This window comes from Achroia grisella, unplaced genomic scaffold (assembly GCF_030625045.1).
Source record: "Achroia grisella isolate CSIRO2021 unplaced genomic scaffold, CSIRO_AGI_Agris_v1 utg359, whole genome shotgun sequence".
NCBI lineage: Eukaryota > Metazoa > Arthropoda > Insecta > Lepidoptera > Pyralidae > Achroia > Achroia grisella.
The window spans coordinates 656,871-674,824 of NW_026712817.1; the positions used below are offsets into that span (position 1 = coordinate 656,871).

The 17,954-nt window shown below is 35.5% G+C and overlaps 3 protein-coding genes across 3 annotated transcripts in view; 2 read left to right on the forward strand and 1 right to left on the reverse strand.

The window, feature by feature from the left end:
* LOC131843910 (neuropeptide CCHamide-1 receptor-like) overlaps window positions 1-17,954 on the reverse strand; it is a 144,056-nt gene that overhangs the window by 57,250 nt on the left and 68,852 nt on the right. The gene's annotated exons all lie outside the window — the stretch shown is intronic.
* On the forward strand, window positions 9,518-11,087 carry LOC131843909 (uncharacterized). Its single transcript, XM_059192693.1, has 2 exons — window positions 9,518-10,281; window positions 10,665-11,087. Exons 1-2 carry the CDS (start codon window positions 9,730-9,732, stop codon window positions 10,668-10,670), a joined length of 558 nt encoding a protein of 185 aa, XP_059048676.1. The 5' UTR covers window positions 9,518-9,729; the 3' UTR covers window positions 10,671-11,087.
* Window positions 11,386-13,470, forward strand: LOC131843933 (uncharacterized protein K02A2.6-like). Its single transcript, XM_059192719.1, has one exon. It carries the CDS (start codon window positions 11,386-11,388, stop codon window positions 13,468-13,470), a length of 2,085 nt encoding a protein of 694 aa, XP_059048702.1.

Consider the following 17,954-nt stretch of genomic DNA (forward strand, 5'->3'; position numbering starts at 1 on the left):
AGAGTGTTTACAAAAAGAAAATAGATTTCTGACTGATATTCCGGTCAAGGAAATACCACAAACAAAAATTACTATGAAAATCAACGGTGTAGGTATGTCAAGTGCTGAGCATGACGTCGGTAATGGACAATTCCTTTGACTAACACATATACGTATCATTAGTAAAAATCACTGAATCTCACCACGTTTTATTTTTATTGAATCCCGATATTTCGGTAGTGTTTCAACCGACATGATCACGGGTAAACTGAAGAGCAGCGGGTAGATAGTAAATAAAATCTTTTTTTATGGGCAGACATATGCGTCTATCTTCACACGTCTTCGTTTGTTGCTACTACTGTAAAATCATTAATAGTCCTGAAAATGTAACAGGCATACTGACAAACACACTTTGGCGTTTATAGTATTAGTGTAGAAGTATGAATGGATGGATGGGTTTATATGTATGTACTTGAAACAATACATTATCTGGAAGTACACTCAGCGTCCACTACAGATAATACAGTATCGTGAAATTAAAAGCACTTCTCAATTATGTTAAAAGCCTAATGGAATATGGAGCAGTGGTATTAACGTGTTTGAGAGGTTAAGTTTTTAGCGTTGATCAATAAAACAATTGTAGTTCAATATAATAATATCACATTACAAATACGTTTAATCTTATTGCAATATAGACAAAAAATATTTCCAATGGTGGGTTCGATTCCTCGCACGGTGCAAACATCTGTAGTCATGAGTATGTTTGTTTGTATCAGTCTGGGTGTTTTCTAGATATTATATATGTATTTATAAATAAAAATATATTTTTAAGTATTTATATCAGTTGTCTAGTACCCATAATACGAGCTCTGCTTACCATGGGACTGTGACAATGTGTGGCAATGTGATAAATTGTCCAGAATTATTTATTTATTTTCTAAAATCGTGTTGTTTTTATGTTGTAATAGCCTTAAAGGCGATTCCCTAAATTTTGCAATTAAAATTAATACAGTTTGTTATTTATCGTGCGAAATGTTAACCAAAAACAATGATGGCATAAACAAAGACAGATTAATATATATTTAGATGTCTAGAAAAGAAATAGCACACTTTACAAACAAATACTATGTACTTAAATAAATTACTAACCTGTACCTCAATGTCTTCCAATGAGTCTAATCAGAAACATTTAAATTTTATTATCATAAATAAATAAATAGACTCATTAATAATTAAAAGAAACTCAGCTCAATAAAACAAACTCAATAGCTCTCATATAAAGAGTAATGTATGGAATATTAAAATGAAACTGTTTTTAATTACGAATCTGAGAATGAGTTGGTTTCCAATTAACAATTATTAAAATGGGTAACCAAAATGAGACAGTTCCCGATGTAGCTGTATTTTAAATGAATACCAATATGAAACTATTTTGAACTCAACAGTTGAAAATTGTTTATTGAAAATTTACTGGAATTCCACTAAAATTTTACTGGATACCAAAATCGAGCTGTTGCTCATTTCAACAGGAAATTTAATTAGGTGCCTCTTGATATAATCATATTTTGACATAATAAAATAAAATACTGTAATTCTCAATTTAACAGGATACCAAAATTATGCAGTTTTCAAATAAACGAGATACCTATTTTATATGACTCTTAATTTAACGATATTTTAATTGGTTAACAAAAAGCGATAGTTTTAATTTCAAAATGATTTTACTGGGACATTAAAATGAGATGGTTGATGTAATGATTTTTAAATTAAATTATAGAATAGAATAGAATAGAATAGAAAATCATTTATTCAAATAAACATAATTTAAGCACTTTTGAATAGTCATAACAATTTGTTTTTTATCTACCACTCTTTCGGAAAGCTGTCGCATCACAAGAAGAACGAGCTCTTGTGTGTTGCTCTTTTAAATAATCCTTGTAAGTTTACGTTTACAAGTCGAAACGTGTGAATACAAACTACCAACCAGCACTAATTTTTTGGGTCAAATATAAATATACAATAAGATTAAATCAGTCGTAGTGATAAGATTATATATATATACAATATTCATTTGCGTTTATTATGTCACATTCATCTGACAAAAATTGTGTTTAATTATTATCTGAGACTAGACTGGTCTGTACAAGATGGATAAGATCCGCAGATCGAGCAAAGTGGAAAATTATGCTAGAAGCATACGTCCAGTAGTGGATTAATAGCTGCTGAAAGAGAGGGAAGAGAGCCTGGTTTATTCAAGTTATGTATTCTGATTGAATTATCTCTATTTAAAAAATATTATTATTAGCATGCTCACTATGCTTACCCAAAAAATAAACTTAGTAAAATAATTATGATAATTGATTGACACCAAATTAAAAAAACAGTAGTTTCTCACAAACTATTTCACATTTCAGAGAATTTACCACTAGTATATAAACTAGGCCGACACTATATTATAGATATTTTCTTCCGACGACAAATAAGAAAAAAAAAGTGTATTCATATAATGATGCATTTGAAAAGAGTGAGGGCAGAGTTTCTTGTCAGGCTTGAATGCTTTCAGAACTGACGAAAGATTTGACTTATTATAAGTGTCTGCAATTAGTTCTTCATGATTAAAAATATATTTTGATTTGCACATTGTAATCGATTTACAAATTGGTCCAGTAGTTTTGGAGCCTATTAATGCAAACAGACAAACCATAAAATCTTTCCTGATTGCAACACTACAAGACTAAAATATCATTAAATAACACACACAAGCTTCTGTTAAATCCTCAGAGAATTCAGTAGTACACGAACAAAAGTTTCCTGTTCAAGTAGAAAATTGTAATACCTACCTTTAGTAAAGGTAACAAATTCACGTATTTGTTCGCCTGTTAGACCAGATGTTAAAATTGTTTGTATGAAATTTCATGTAAACTTCTTTAGCGATCCGAGCCCAATCTGGTGGATACGTGTAAAGGTTCACAAGGTCGATAATTCCCTGATGGAATTTGATGACGTAATCAGATTCTGTCCACATTAAAGGATGGGTCTCGCCGACCAACTTCCGTTCGCATATATATAATATACCAATACCAATACCACAAAATGTATATGGCAGATAGAAAGGTACATGTAAATTATTTCTGTTATGCATAATAATAATATAATAATACCCTTTGACAATTCATACAACGTTACCTAATCCTAAGGTAAGCAAAAACAGAGTTTGTGTTATGAGGATGAGGACAACTAATATTATAGAAATACGTTTTTTTTCTAAATGAATACATAATATACATAGAAAAAGCGATACAAACAATCATGAATAAAAATGATTATGCGAGGAAAAAATGATTATGATTATGCGAGGAATCGAAGCCGCGACTATCAGCAGTAAAGCAGTGTGCCAAACCGCTAGATCACCAAGGCTGTCAGTCATATAGGATACATATACCAACATCTATTGTCTACCTGCATGGACGTTTTTAAGAACCCATTGATATTTCATGCATTAGTTCTGAAACTGTAACTATACTAGTTACAGTTTTAGAACTACTGCAGGAAATGTCGATGCGATATTGTATCCTGGTGACACAATATCGCAGATTATTAAGTTTATCTAAACATACACACGTGTAGGTAATAAAGTTACACAAATATACTCGTGCTCGTACAAACAGTTTTATTGTCACTTCCATAATAAAATCTTAGACTACAGATAAAAATAAAAATAGTATTAGAAATGGTGATAATAATATTGTGTAATAAGAATAATAATAATCATTTATTCTGCATCACAGTACAGAATAAATATATAGAAAACTTAAAAAACTAATATTTTGCTATGAGCTGCAAGGGGCTCCACTCGGCTGGCGCCGCAGCGTGTCACTACAGCGTTGATATTAAGTTGAGCCACTTGAAAAAAAGAAATAGCATTCTTGATGACTTTTAAATATATAAAATGAAGAGCGAGTTAAATACATGAATTACTAGTATGTGTAATCAAAGACTTAATTGTGTAATATAATATTGTTTTAATATAAAATAAGTAACATATTTATTCAATACATATGTGTATATGACTACTGCATTTATCTGCCACGTTTAAGATTGTTGTACTTGAAGTAAATATTTTTTAAAATGATGTTTAAAAGACGAAACTGATGTGCAGTACATATGCATTTAAGTTAAAAAGTTCTGTATCGTGTATATGAATCTAATAAAATATTGCATGTACGCGTTACACTCATATTATTTTTTCTTTCTTTCTTTAAATGTAACAATCTATAAACAGATACTAAATTATATTTAAAATACACTAGGTGATCTGCGCGACTGTATCTGCATCACTTACTTGACATTTACCATTATATTTCGCTTACATAATTAGATAAATATCTTTTTAAATTATAGCCTATGTATTATTCTGATGTATAAGCTATATTACTGCAAAGTTTCATCACAATCCGTTAGTAGTTGTTGCGTGTAAGAGTAATACATATCCATCCATCCATTCGTATAAACGAACTGTCGCGTTTATAATATTAATAAGATTATAAATTACATACAGTAACACTATATTATATCTACATCTATTTTTATAGGAGCAGAATACATAAAAAAGAATACAAATATACATACAGAATTCATAATAGGTACTTAGAAAAGAAACTTCTTTTTCGACAAACTTTCGTCGTATTGTAAGTGTAAGTATTGTAACATGTCTGCTTATAAAATTATTAGAACCTACGTTATAAGGAGTTAATATTAACTCTCTATAAATTTCAAATTACGTAATAACATGCTTAAACAGACTTTACGCGATTTTGGAGCACATGTGGGTAGGTAATAATTTAAAGGTAGGTACATAATAAACAGTGATGTTTATTTAGGTACTACTGCAGTGTAATACTTGTAGCGTAGAAAGACTCGCTGTATTACTAGTAAATATCGTTGTAATAATCATGGGAGATAAATACTGAATAAAGATTCAATATCTGTTCAGCAGTAAGTGACAAGGATACTTTACAATCAATGGGATTATAAAGTATCAAGTTTCCTTGTCACTGCATATATTAATAGATCCCGCATACATTGTTTTACCATATAAATTAAAGTCTATATTAAAAAATAGGAGTTGATGGTAAGAAGGGTTAAAAATTAGAGTTGGATGTATGTATTTCAAAAGCCACATTATAAAAAAAATTAGGGGTGGACCACCCTTATCACTAAGGGATATGGAAAACAGATAGTAGCCGATTCTCAGACCTATTGAATATGCATATAAAATTTCATAAAAATGGATCAAGCCGTTACGAAGGAGTATGATAACTAAAATAGTGACACGAAAATTTTATGTATAAGACGAGAATTTTATTTTCGTTGGTATCACTAATACGTCAATATAGGGAGGAAATAGGATTATTAGTAATGTGGATGACTAGTGAACACATTGCTATTAATGTACCATGTCAGGTTGAAGTTCACTCGGTTCCTCCTGGAAAGCATCATGATAAATTCCATTCCTGGTGAATTTGTCTTGATGGACTATTTATTTTTATTGGGTTGTTTGGGCTATTGTCAGATGTGTAGCACCTGTAGCACTGCGACCTACATAGATCTATTGTGCTCGCCCTTTTCAGAGTTCGCTACCTAGACCCGTCAGGGACAAGAATTGAAGGATATTCTTAGGAGCGATCGTTTTTATCTCCTCGGGAAAGAGTGTAAACTTTCCAAAGGAGATATTTCGTTTATGCATGAGTGGGCTACAACCACATAGGATGTGAAGCGGCGTTTCCTCTTCAGTTTGGCAGAATCTGCAGATACTTGACGTGCATAGGCTTAGCTTAGCCATATGCTTGTTCAATTTGCAGTGTCCTGTGAGGGCCCTAGTCATCATGCATATGTTGCTTTTACTCAATAGCAGTAATCTATTGGAGTATTTGGTCGAGAAGCCCGATATTAGGTCTTTTGAATGTATTAATCCTGGCATTTCTTGCCAGTGATTCAGTGCTTCTCGTTTGGTTATTAATTTGAGATGTCCCAGTTTTAGGCAACGAGGCACACCACAGAAGGGTTCGGGGCCCAGTTGGACGGTTTTTGCCCCTAACTTTGCCAGATGGTCGGCATTCTCATTGCCTTCAATATTTGAATGCCCGGGGACCCATCTCAGTATAATATTATTTCTGCTTCCTACTTCATTTAGTAGCAGGATACAGTTTCTAATAAGTTTAGAACGGATTTCGTACGAGTTAAGTGCTAGTAGAGCAGCTTGACTGTCCGAATAAATGTATATGTTCTGATTGATGTAGTTGAGGCTTAGGATTACTTCCAGACATCTAATTAAGGCGTAAGTCTCTGCCTGAAAGATTGAGGCGTATTTTCCTAAGCCTATATAGTTGCAGATTTTGGGTTTTACACCACATATTCCACATCCTACATCATCTCCTATTTTGGACCCGTCTGTAAACCAGACTAGGTCATGCTCTGAGTGAGACGGTGTATGGTTATTTTGCCATTCGTCTCTTCCAGATATTTCGATTTTGTAATATTGTACAAAGTTACACTCTGGTGCCATGTTGTCTTCAGGCATTCCCAGAATAGGATCACTCATAATCGAGTCTTGTATAGTTTTTATGGCCAGGGAATGCCAAGATATCCTCCTTTGGGAACTTATTCTGAGCATATTGGCTTTCGCCTTTTCCTGTATAAATAAAGGAAGGGGCGTCAAGTTCAATAATGCGTCTAGAGCTGCTCCCGGCGTGGTGCTCATGGCTCCTGTAATAATCAGACAAGCAATTCTCTGTAGGCTGTTTAGCTTGGTGGCAGCTGTGGATTGGAGGGTTTTCCTCCACCAGATTGCGCAGGCATAGGTGGTAAGCGGTCTCACCACTGCTGTGTAAAGCCATAGGGCAATTTTGGGGTTGATTCCCCATCTGGGCCCCGCTACCCGTCGGCTTATACCTAGGGATGTTTTCGCCTTTTGAGTTATGTTGTCTATGTGTGTGTTCCATGTCAGTTTTTGGTCGAAGGTTACGCCCAGGTACTTGACTTCTTTGGAGCACTCTAATATTCTTCCATTTACTTTAGGCATGACAAGTTTGTCAAGTTTCTTCCTTTTTGTAAACGGAACAATTACTGTTTTATCAGGATTTACTGATAATTCATTTTCCTTACACCATTTAACTATGATGTTTAGTGCTCTTTGGATGCGGTCTGATATTGTTGTTGCACAGAACCCTCTGACCATGACTACTAACTCGTCTGCGTAGCCTTGTACCTCAAATTGGTTTTTGGTCATAACATCTAAGAGCTGGTCTACCGTTAGTAGCCACAGCAGTGGCGATAAAACGCCTCCTTGAGGGCATCCTTTGGTAGGTCGGATTTCTAACGTACTGTTGTGAAGAGTAGTTTTAATGGTTCGATTTGAGAGCATTGCTTTGATCCATTGAGTGATGGACTAACTGACCTGCCCTCATGTTCATCCTATCAACTTCCACTGGTGCCTCGCCAGCGTAAACTATTAGCGCAGGTGGGTGTACCAGTTCATTAACAATAAGAAAATAAATGCGTCGATTTCTCTATCTATCTCTCATATCTCATATAACAGTCACATATATAGTTTAACATAATAGAATTTAATGTATTGATGACATGCCCTAACTAAGCGATTATCGCCGTCCATGACCAAACGCAACTCTAGGGGAATAACAGTTGCTTTGCCGGCCATTTAAAAAGGAATAAACTCTTTTCTTGAACGTTTCAATATCATATTCGTTTGAAAATATCATTGCTGAAGGTAATTCCACAATGTGGTTGTACGTGGCAAAAAGTTTTTAGAAAAACGCATGGTCGCATACCAAAGATGGGGAAGGAAATTCTTAATAATGTGGCCTGATGACACTATTGTTAATAAAGTACCATGTTAGATTCCAGTCCAAGGGTTGTTGGGGGTGTAGTTGACCTACACGTGGTTTCCCCTGGAAACCATCGTGATAAATTCCTGATGAATTTACTATGAGGCTACCAACTTGATGTCATGCTCATACTATTATCTATCCTATTATTCTACACTGGTGCCCCGCCAGCATAAACCGTAAGCGGAGACAGGGGAACCATACCATTATCATCCATTACAAAAAATACAATTTTCGTAATAATTTTTACGCTCGCATCTTTTATGCGAGCGTAAAAATTATTACGAAAATTGGTACATACAAAATAAAATTAACTGAATTGAAAACCTACACTTCTTATCCCCAATGTTGTTGAAAACCACGGATATATGTAGAAATTGTCTATTATTACATTGTCGATAAATTCAGCTTTTATAAGATCGTAAGTATTTATGTCTTGCCCGAGGGATGACGAAGGTATTTACTGTAATTGTCGAATATCTCGGATAGTGCCTTGACAATCACAAATAGCCTCCGGGGATGACAAGTCGAGTTTCTCGTTTAATATATACTAAAATAGCAAACAATCCAATTTGTTGTGTTATTTAAAATGACTTTTCAGTCGACCGCCAACTGAAGGAAGGCTTTTACTTGTTTCGTAGTAAATGAGTAAAAATAGTTAAAAAGCTTGTAATTTACAAGTATTAGCTGTGCCGGCGGTTTCACCCGCATGCAATTTATTGTCTATATGTTATTCTGATGTATAAGGTATATTACTGTGAAGTTCCGTCAAAATTCGATTCTGATCCGTTTTTTTGCGTGGAAGAGTAACATCCATCCATCCATTTATCCGTATTATAATATTAATACAATATTGATACATCTATTTATAATTATATTTCAAAAAAGAATGGTACTTAATATGTTTATTTATGATAGTCAACTATCGACATCGTGGTGAATTTACCACTTTTCGCTCGGCATATAAAATATAAAATCATCCTGTATGGGTATCTCAATACCAGCTTGTCTTTCTCCTATATATATATATAACATTACTGTATCTCTGTTTTGGAATCGAGTTCAAATATTTTTCATTGGTCTCACTCGAGTTCCAATTTCGAAAAACCTGACCATTATTGCTGTTTACCGATATACGAACTGTATCAAGACACATACGTGTACACTGCTACAAGTTTATTTATGAACTGTATTTGTGTTTTCGTTGGCCGTTATTCTGTTTTCATACGACACTGAGTCGAGTCTATGGATACTCAAAATAAATACGAAGGCATGTTATTGAAATGTAGGTATATGAATTATTGATAAATGACGGTTGTCACCTTTGTATTTTAATACTTAGTTTAGTTTGCAATAAATCGGCTATCGGATAACTGCGTTTTATTCAAAGAATATTACATTGGCGACGAGATAAAAATAAAAACAGATATATCTGTTACGGTGTGTAATATTAAAATATTGATATAATTAGAAGTACGAATTCGCCATGGCAATGGGTAAAATAAGTGAATTCGATATACATTCTGGAAATTGGACTTTGTACACGGAACGTTTGGAGATGTATTTCAAGGTGAACGGAATACAACGCGACTTGTGGTTGCCAACATTGATAGCAGTCATGGGCGATGCGGCGTACGAACTATTAAGTAACTTGATCAGCCCACGTAAGCCATCGGAAGGAACATACGAAGCAGTGGTAAATTTATTAAGAAATCATTTGCAACCAAAACGTTCGGTAGTGGCGGAAAGATATTATTTCAGACTACGAAGACAGTTAAAAAGTGAAAGTGTACTACAATATATATCAGAATTAAAAAAACTAACTAAATATTGTGAGTTCGGTGCCATGCTCGAAGAGAGTTTGAGAGATCAGCTCGTTTGTGGACTGACGAGTGATGTAATCCGGCAACGACTTTTTGCGGAGGACGGGCTGGATTACGCGAAGGCAGTTAGAATAGCCTGTGCGTTGGAGGCAGCAGAACGGGATGCGGCCGCGGTGGAGCTGATGGACAGCAGGGTAGGCGCGCCAGCGGGAACCAGTGCCGTAATGGCGATCAAACAAGCTGTGGGGGGTGACCGGAACGGCGGCAGTCAGCGGCAGAATAATTACATACCGGTTCAGAGTGGAAATAATGCTCGGCAATGCTATGCTTGTGGGGGCACAGATCACTGGAAGAGCACATGTCGGTTCAGGAATTACACCTGTGGCCGATGTAAGCAAATAGGCCATCTTAGAAGAATGTGTTCTAAGGGAGCGAAGAGCAAGGGAGGCCAGAATAACCGGGATAGAATTTTCCACGTCCAGGAAGCGCAGACTACCTCGGAGGCGAAGTCGGATAGCAGCAATACGGACTTGGAGGAAGAGATACATCAGTTATGTTTAAATAGTTATAAACCGGTAAGAGTATCTTTGTTAATAGACAATGTTAATATAGAGATGGAGATAGATACCGGTTCGGCTATATCGTGTATCAGTAAACTAACATATGAAAGATATTTCAAAAATCGACCGCTAGAAAAAATAGATTTGTATTTAAAATTCTATGATGGTAGCCGAATAAAACCGGTTGGAGTCATTAGACCGATGGTCCGATATGGGGGAAAAAGTAAAAATTTAGAGTTATTGGTTATCGAAGGGGGTACTACGTCGTTATTAGGTAGACAATGGCTGAGTGACTTAAAAATTAAAATACCATGTTTTATGAAGTCATGCAACAATGTGTCAATATTATCACAAAATAGTAATAGTAATAATAGTAATTTACTATCTGTACTCGACAGATATAAGGAATTATTCGATGGCAAGCTGGGTCGGTTCACGGGTGGCAAGGCGACGCTGCGGCTGCGGGAGGGGGCGGCGCCGGTGTACTACCGCGCGCGACCGCTGCCTTACGCGCTGCGCCCCGCTGTCGACGCGGAGCTAGACTCCATGCTGCGCGAAGGAATCATCAGACCGGTCGACAGCTCGGACTGGGCTACTCCCTTGGTACCCGTGCGTAAGGCGGACGGTGGGCTACGCCTCTGTGCGGATTACAAGGTGACTTTGAATCCAGTACTATTAGTAGACAGATTTCCATTGCCGCGGATAGATGATCTCTTAGTGGGGTTAAACGGGGCTAAGGTATATTCGAAAATTGACTTATCACAGGCCTATAATCAGTTTGAGCTAGACGATTCCAAGTAAATTACGGTAATTAACACGCATAGGGGTTTATATGTATATAACAGATTAGTATATGGTCTATCGTCAAGTCCGGGCATTTTCCAGCGTATTATGATGAATCTTTTTAATGATATTCCGAATGTGGAAATATTCTTAGACGATATAATAATAGGTACCCCTGATGAAAAATCACATTTATTCACTTTAAATAAGGTTTTAAATAAGTTACACTCCCACGGACTGAAATTAAAAAAGAGTAAATGCCAATTCATGATGGAGGAAGTAAAATATCTAGGATATGTTATTTCAAAAGAGGGGATTAAGGTAGATCCCGAGAAAATGGAGGCAATTAGAAAACTTCCCCACCCGTCTGATATATCCGAATTACGTTCATTTTTAGGGTTTGTCAATTTTTATTCAAAATTTATTAAAAACATAAGTTCTATTTTAGTTCCCTTATATTGGTTACTAAAAAAAGGGGTCACGTGGGAGTGGACGAAGGAGTGTGAAGCGGCCTTCACAGAAATTAAATCTATTCTTATGAGCGGCAGAGTATTAGCACATTACGATCCCGATAAGCCCTTATATTTAACGTGTGACGCGAGTGCGCGCGGTATAGGCGGAGTGCTCACACAGAGGGACGGCGCGAGCGGGACGGAACGACCGGTAGTGTTTGTATCGCGGGCGCTGTCCGACGCGGAGAAACATTATGCACAAATTGATCGGGAGGCTTTAGCGATCGTATTTTGTTTGCAAAAACTTCATCAGTACGTGTACGGGCGGCGTTTTATACTACGCACCGATCACAAGCCACTCGTTAGTATTTTCGGCCCAAAACATGGTATTCCGGCGATGGCTGCTAGTAGACTGCAACGTTGGGCTATAAAAATCGCGGCGTATTCTTATGAAATTGAGTATGTAAATACCAAAGATAACGCAGCCGATGGATTGTCGAGATTACCCATTCAATCCAAATTCCCTTCAAGCCTCCCGGAGCAAACATATCTACATTTTGCACATAATGCCTTACTAATGGATCATAGTGAGATAAAATTGCAAACTCAACGGGATTCAATCTTGAGTAGAATATTATGTTATATACGTGATGGCTGGCCATCGGTTAATGAAGTTAGAACAATCCAACCATTTTTCAATCGAAAAACTGAGCTCTATGAGGAGTTAGGCTGTATTATGTGGGGCCATCGAGTGGTGGTGCCCGAATGTTGTAGAAGTGTCGTGTTAGCGGAATTACACGAGCCGCACATGGGTATAGTAAAGACCAAGGCCTTGGCACGAAGTTACGTGTGGTGGCCCGGCATAGATGAAGCGATTGAACAACAATGTCGTATGTGTAATACGTGCGCGGCTGAGGCGGACGCACCACCTCGGCACGCGCCCACTCCGTGGCCGTGGCCAACTCGACCGTGGTCCAGAATACATATGGATTTTTTGGGTCCCATTAATAATAAAATTTACTTAGTAATTGTGGATGCACATACAAAGTGGTTAGAAGTATTTCAAGTCCCCAGTACTGCGGCAGTACATTGTATAGCCAAGTTAAGCGAGTTATTTGCGAGATGGGGTATTCCGAAACAAATAGTCTCTGATAACGGACCTCCGTTTTCAAGTTACGATTTTGAAGCATTCACTAAAAGTTTAGGTATTATTCATTTGCATACGGCTCCGTACCATCCAGCTTCTAATGGAGCCGCAGAAAATGCCGTTCGTACGATTAAAAGAGTGATAAAAAAGGCCTTACGAGACGGGACGGATATAAATTTAAGTATAAATTTTTTTTTACTACACTATAGAAATATCGCACATTGTACTACGGGAGAATGCCCGGCGTCGTTAATGTTAGGTCGTAGATTGCGGACTAAGCTGGATGTCTTGAGACCTAATTTAGAAAACAAGTTATCTCAGGCTCGTCAACGCAAACAGCAGCGAGAAGGGGTTGCGTTGGAAATAGAACGTAAATTAAAACCGGGAGATGAGATATGGTTACGACAATATAGTGGAGCACATAAGTGGCTACCAGGAACAGTGACAGAACGTTTAGGTACAACTGATTATAAGGTTTGTGATACGTCGGGTAGGGAATCACATAGACATATCGATCAATTAAAAAGGAGATCAAGGTCGTCTGTAATTGGTACATCGTCTTTACCATCCGACGAGGGAGCAGCTGGCGACTGGCCTGAGGGTAGTAATGAGAACCCGGGTAGATATTCGGTTGACAAAGAAGATAGGGAGCTTAAAGATACGAATACGATGGATAGAATCGGTGAGCTTGAGAAAGAAGGAAGGGTCCCCTCCCCAGTAGCAGTCGACGAAGAACCCAAAGCTGAAAAATCCTCTAGTCCACCGACCCAGTCTCGCCGTCCTATAAGGCAGTGTCGATTGAATAAACGCCTAATTAATTAAGGCTATTGTAAGGCTACAATACCGTATTCATTGTCATAAATGTAAATAGGTAAGATATAATAATTTGTTATAAATGTATACATATACATAGGTGTAATCACTTTGGATTAGAATTAAGTAATTACTGTGCAACTAATTTTGGGTACTTTGTTTTTGTTAATTAGAATAGATATACCTCATACATAATTGTAAGCTTTTAGTTCTAGATTTTTCATCTTCCGTCTTTTGTATTTATGAGTTAAGGGATTAATTGGAAATTAGAAGGAGGATTGAAATGTAGGTATATGAATTATTGATAAATGACGGTTGTCACCTTTGTGTCTTAATACTTGGTTTAGTTTGCAATAAATCGGCTATCGGATAACTGCGTTTTATTCAAAGAACATTACAGTTATTTTATCTTTTACCGTTGCCCTGCTATGATTTTTTTAAATTTTTTTTTTGTTTTAGAGAGATAGAGAGAAAAAATCGGGGCAAGTGCGAATTGAGTGAACTCTGTCACGTTTTCACGAAGAAACATTCTATGACGAGGTACATTTATTACATAGAAATAATGACAATAAGATGAAGTAACAACTAATAAAATATAAGAAATAAAGCGAAAATAAAAGCAAACATACTCAGTGGAAAATTCATGCTTATATACTAATATTATAAATATGAACTATCTTTCTATTTATCTGTTTGTTTGTTACTCTTTCACTACTAAACTGCTTAAGGATATTTAACGTGAAAATAGATTTTACAGGTCACTGTTATTGTTGTAAGATGCAAAAAAACAATTTATCTTATACAGTAAGGCGATTAACCTCATATCTCCTTCTGTTTGAAGTCGCTTGGGAAGTATAAATTTAAGAATTTCCTTTTACATTTACCTTAATATTCTTGCTTTGCGTCTAAATTTCAAGATTAGAAAATATCCGGAAGCTCCCCACAGATTTTGATTACGTGCTAATTACAGTGGAAACGTGTATTTGAGGGATACATTTTTTATATTAAATTTAATTAAAAACGTCCTATTTTTTTAATGACCTTTGTAGATACTCTACAGGTTTTAGTACATCGTCTTATTTTTTGTTATTGCAAAAATTAACTACTTAATAATTCCCGAAAGTATTTTTCATAGAGGTTTATTAAAAAAATAATAATCGCACATATAGTTAGTCAAAACATAATAAAACATTTTTTTCTTATGGATGATAATGGAATGGTGCACCTGCCTGCGCTAACGGTTTACACTGACGGGCCACTAGTGGAAGATAACAAGATGAACGTGAGGTCAGCTCAGTTAGCCATGATGGTGGTATGAATTTATCATGTGTTGTTTTCCTGGGAGGACCACGTTGAGGTCAACCTGATGGTACATTCCTAGCAATGGGGTTATTAGTTGGGATTATGTCCCCCCCCCCCTCTCCATATGGAGACAGTATATTTGACAATCACAACTCTGTTTATCGTAAAATAAATTTTATTTGATTTGGTATGTTTTGGTTTGTTACGTATATTTCGGATTACGGGTGGAGATATGACTGTAAATTACGTAAAGACGAAGACGCGAAGAACACCTAGTGTATGTAATTGTTTCCACTTCACGTATAAATTAATCGCACTCTACTTAGTAATATAGGTATATTTGAATATGCTCGGCGAAGAGGCAAAAGTTAATTATTGAACAGTGAAGATGGGGAATTAACTAGACTAACTAAAATAACTACTAAAATTCTTCATGAATTTTTATTTTCAAATGTCGATGATTATTTTTAAATGCTGGCCATTTTAGTGCTATATATATGCAACAATTTTTATTAATATATAAATATTATATTCTAAATTTTATTCGATTGTTTTTGTCTCCATTGTTAGCACTGAATAAATATTTTTTCTTGCTTCTTTTATTACCTGCTGGTGCAGCTTTCATGGTATACAATATTGATACTGGTTGTTAGCTGTAATTGGACTACTATTCTTTTAAACAACGACGGTGGCAAACAAGAATACGGTCCATCTGATGGTACCTGAAACAACATGCGCGTTGTTGACCCTTAAGAAACTTTAATTCTTAAAAGACCCAGTACCGTAGTCCCTCAAGAAAATCTCGGCCGGTGGTACATTCCACAACCTAATTATACGCGGGAGGACTCCTCAGTAACAAAAATAATAGAACCACTATAGTAAAAAAAATAACAGGTCTGACGTGAGGCACGTAATATATTGTATAATAAACGATTTCGGCAGGGTTTTTAATAAAAAAAAACTTAAAGAAGTAAATAAGCAGGCCCATTGCCTTTGCAAATAAAAACAAAAAAATATTTAAAAAAATCTGTTATTTGACGTGACTTGTAACATGAACACTAAACTGATGTTGGCGTATTATTTCGAGCATGTCATAAACAGGACAAGCATTATTAAAAACTAGTACCTACTTACATTGCGCTATAAGTATTTAAGCTTATGTAAGACTGACAGCTCTTAGTTTTTCTTTCACGTTAAGAATAATAATAATCACGTACAATTTACAAGGCGCCGTCTAGTCTCAAACTAAACACAGTTTGTGTTATGTTTACTAGACAACTAATAGAAATAAGTATTGTACTACATATTTTTGTGAATATATACGTAATATAAACATAGAAAGCATCCAATACAAAGAATAAACAAACATATGCGAGAAATTGAACCCGCAACCATTGGAGGTAAACCAATGCGCTAAACCACTAGACCACACCAAAGCCGTCATTATATTGACACAACAAAAAAAAAAAAATTAACAAAAGTAGATAGCGTTTTTAAAATTAATAAGAAAACTGTTAATTTATACCTTTAGGCCGTATTTTTCTAAGAATAGAATAGAATAGAAAATTCTTTTTTCAAATAAACTTAAATTTAAGCACTTCTCAATAGTCATATTTATTTTATTAATTTACTGCTGATTCGGAAAGCGTAGTGTTTAAATTGTAGTGTTCCGTATTCCGAATACCTCCTTAGTATAAGCAGGTTGTATCACTGGCTTGTTTACAAGGCCGCTTGATAATATTGGTCACAAAGCTATGGCCACTTAAAATTCGAATTTAGGAGAAAAAAACAATTGAAAATAAGAACTGGAAGAAAAAGGAAACTTCGTAATTTTAACTATTTTAAAACAAAAAAAGTATTAATTTAATTAATGTAATTTAACTGTTTTTATTAAAATATACAGTCTAAAGTGCGTGGCCACTAAACTGTATTACACACACCGGAAAGTTCCCGAGTAAGTTTGGTGTTACTTTGTTTACTTTGGATTATTCAGCGGAAGACGTTCTATCTGGGCGAAATCGTATTTCTCCATCCTTTTCCATTAATTAATTTCTTTACAAAAATACAGTCCACTCTCTATTTTTATTTATTCTTTATACGTATTCGTCTTCCAATAGTTACATTTTTAAAGTCTGTGAATACAAACTGCTAACTAAGCACAAACACTAGCACTAATTCACAGACTCTATCTATCCACTATCAATCTAGTATTATAATATACTAGAGTTGCAATGTTACGTGCATAATTAGTTGCTTAGTAACTAATAAGATTGAATCAGTCGTATTGATTACAGTCCCAATACGGAGCACTCGTTCACGAGTATGAGCCAGTAATTTTCGTCATTCTGGGCTCGATTATGTTTTAGAGAGCCCAATGACCCGCCCACATCTGGGCATTTTAGTGACCATGATATAATAAAAATATTAAGTACTTTAATAATATCATTGTTATGATATGTTAAACTTTGAATATGTTTAAATGTTTAGCGTACCTGTCTGTTGCATATCATGAAATAAATTACTTTGGATTTGAATCTGTAGGATTGCTATACATTATAAAATCCTTATTCAAATAATTTATTTTATTTAATATTTCATTTTATACTTAATGCCTTAATGTTGAAAGCTTAGTTATAATCGGATTTGGTTGTTGGGAACTATTTTATACATTATATTTTATTTATGTTCATATAGTAATTGTTTTGTTTTAGATGACAGGTAACCAGGAAAGTGTATGTACGAGGAAGTTTGAAAGTTGCACCAGTTATAGACAAGTTGCGAGATAATAAATTGAGCTGGTATGGACATGTTATGCGGAGGAACAAGGATCATATCTTAAGGCAAGTGAATATATATATAATAATATGAAAGTGGATGAATGGAAAGGTAGAGAACGCCCTAAAAAACGATGGATGGATTATGTGAAAGATGACATGAATAAAATGAGAGTATGCTCATATATGACTGCAGATAGAGATCAGTGGAAGAGAATGACAGACTGCCTCAAACTCAAATAATAGTAGAAAGGCAAGGAAATGATGATTTTAAAAAAATGTGGAATATAATTGCGACTATTTTGTTCTCGTCTCGTCACATTCCCCTTTGATTTGATAGAGTAATGATTTACCACGAGAAATGTGACCGAATGAGACCTATGTTCCTATAGGCCTGTAGGATGACACTGTCTACCC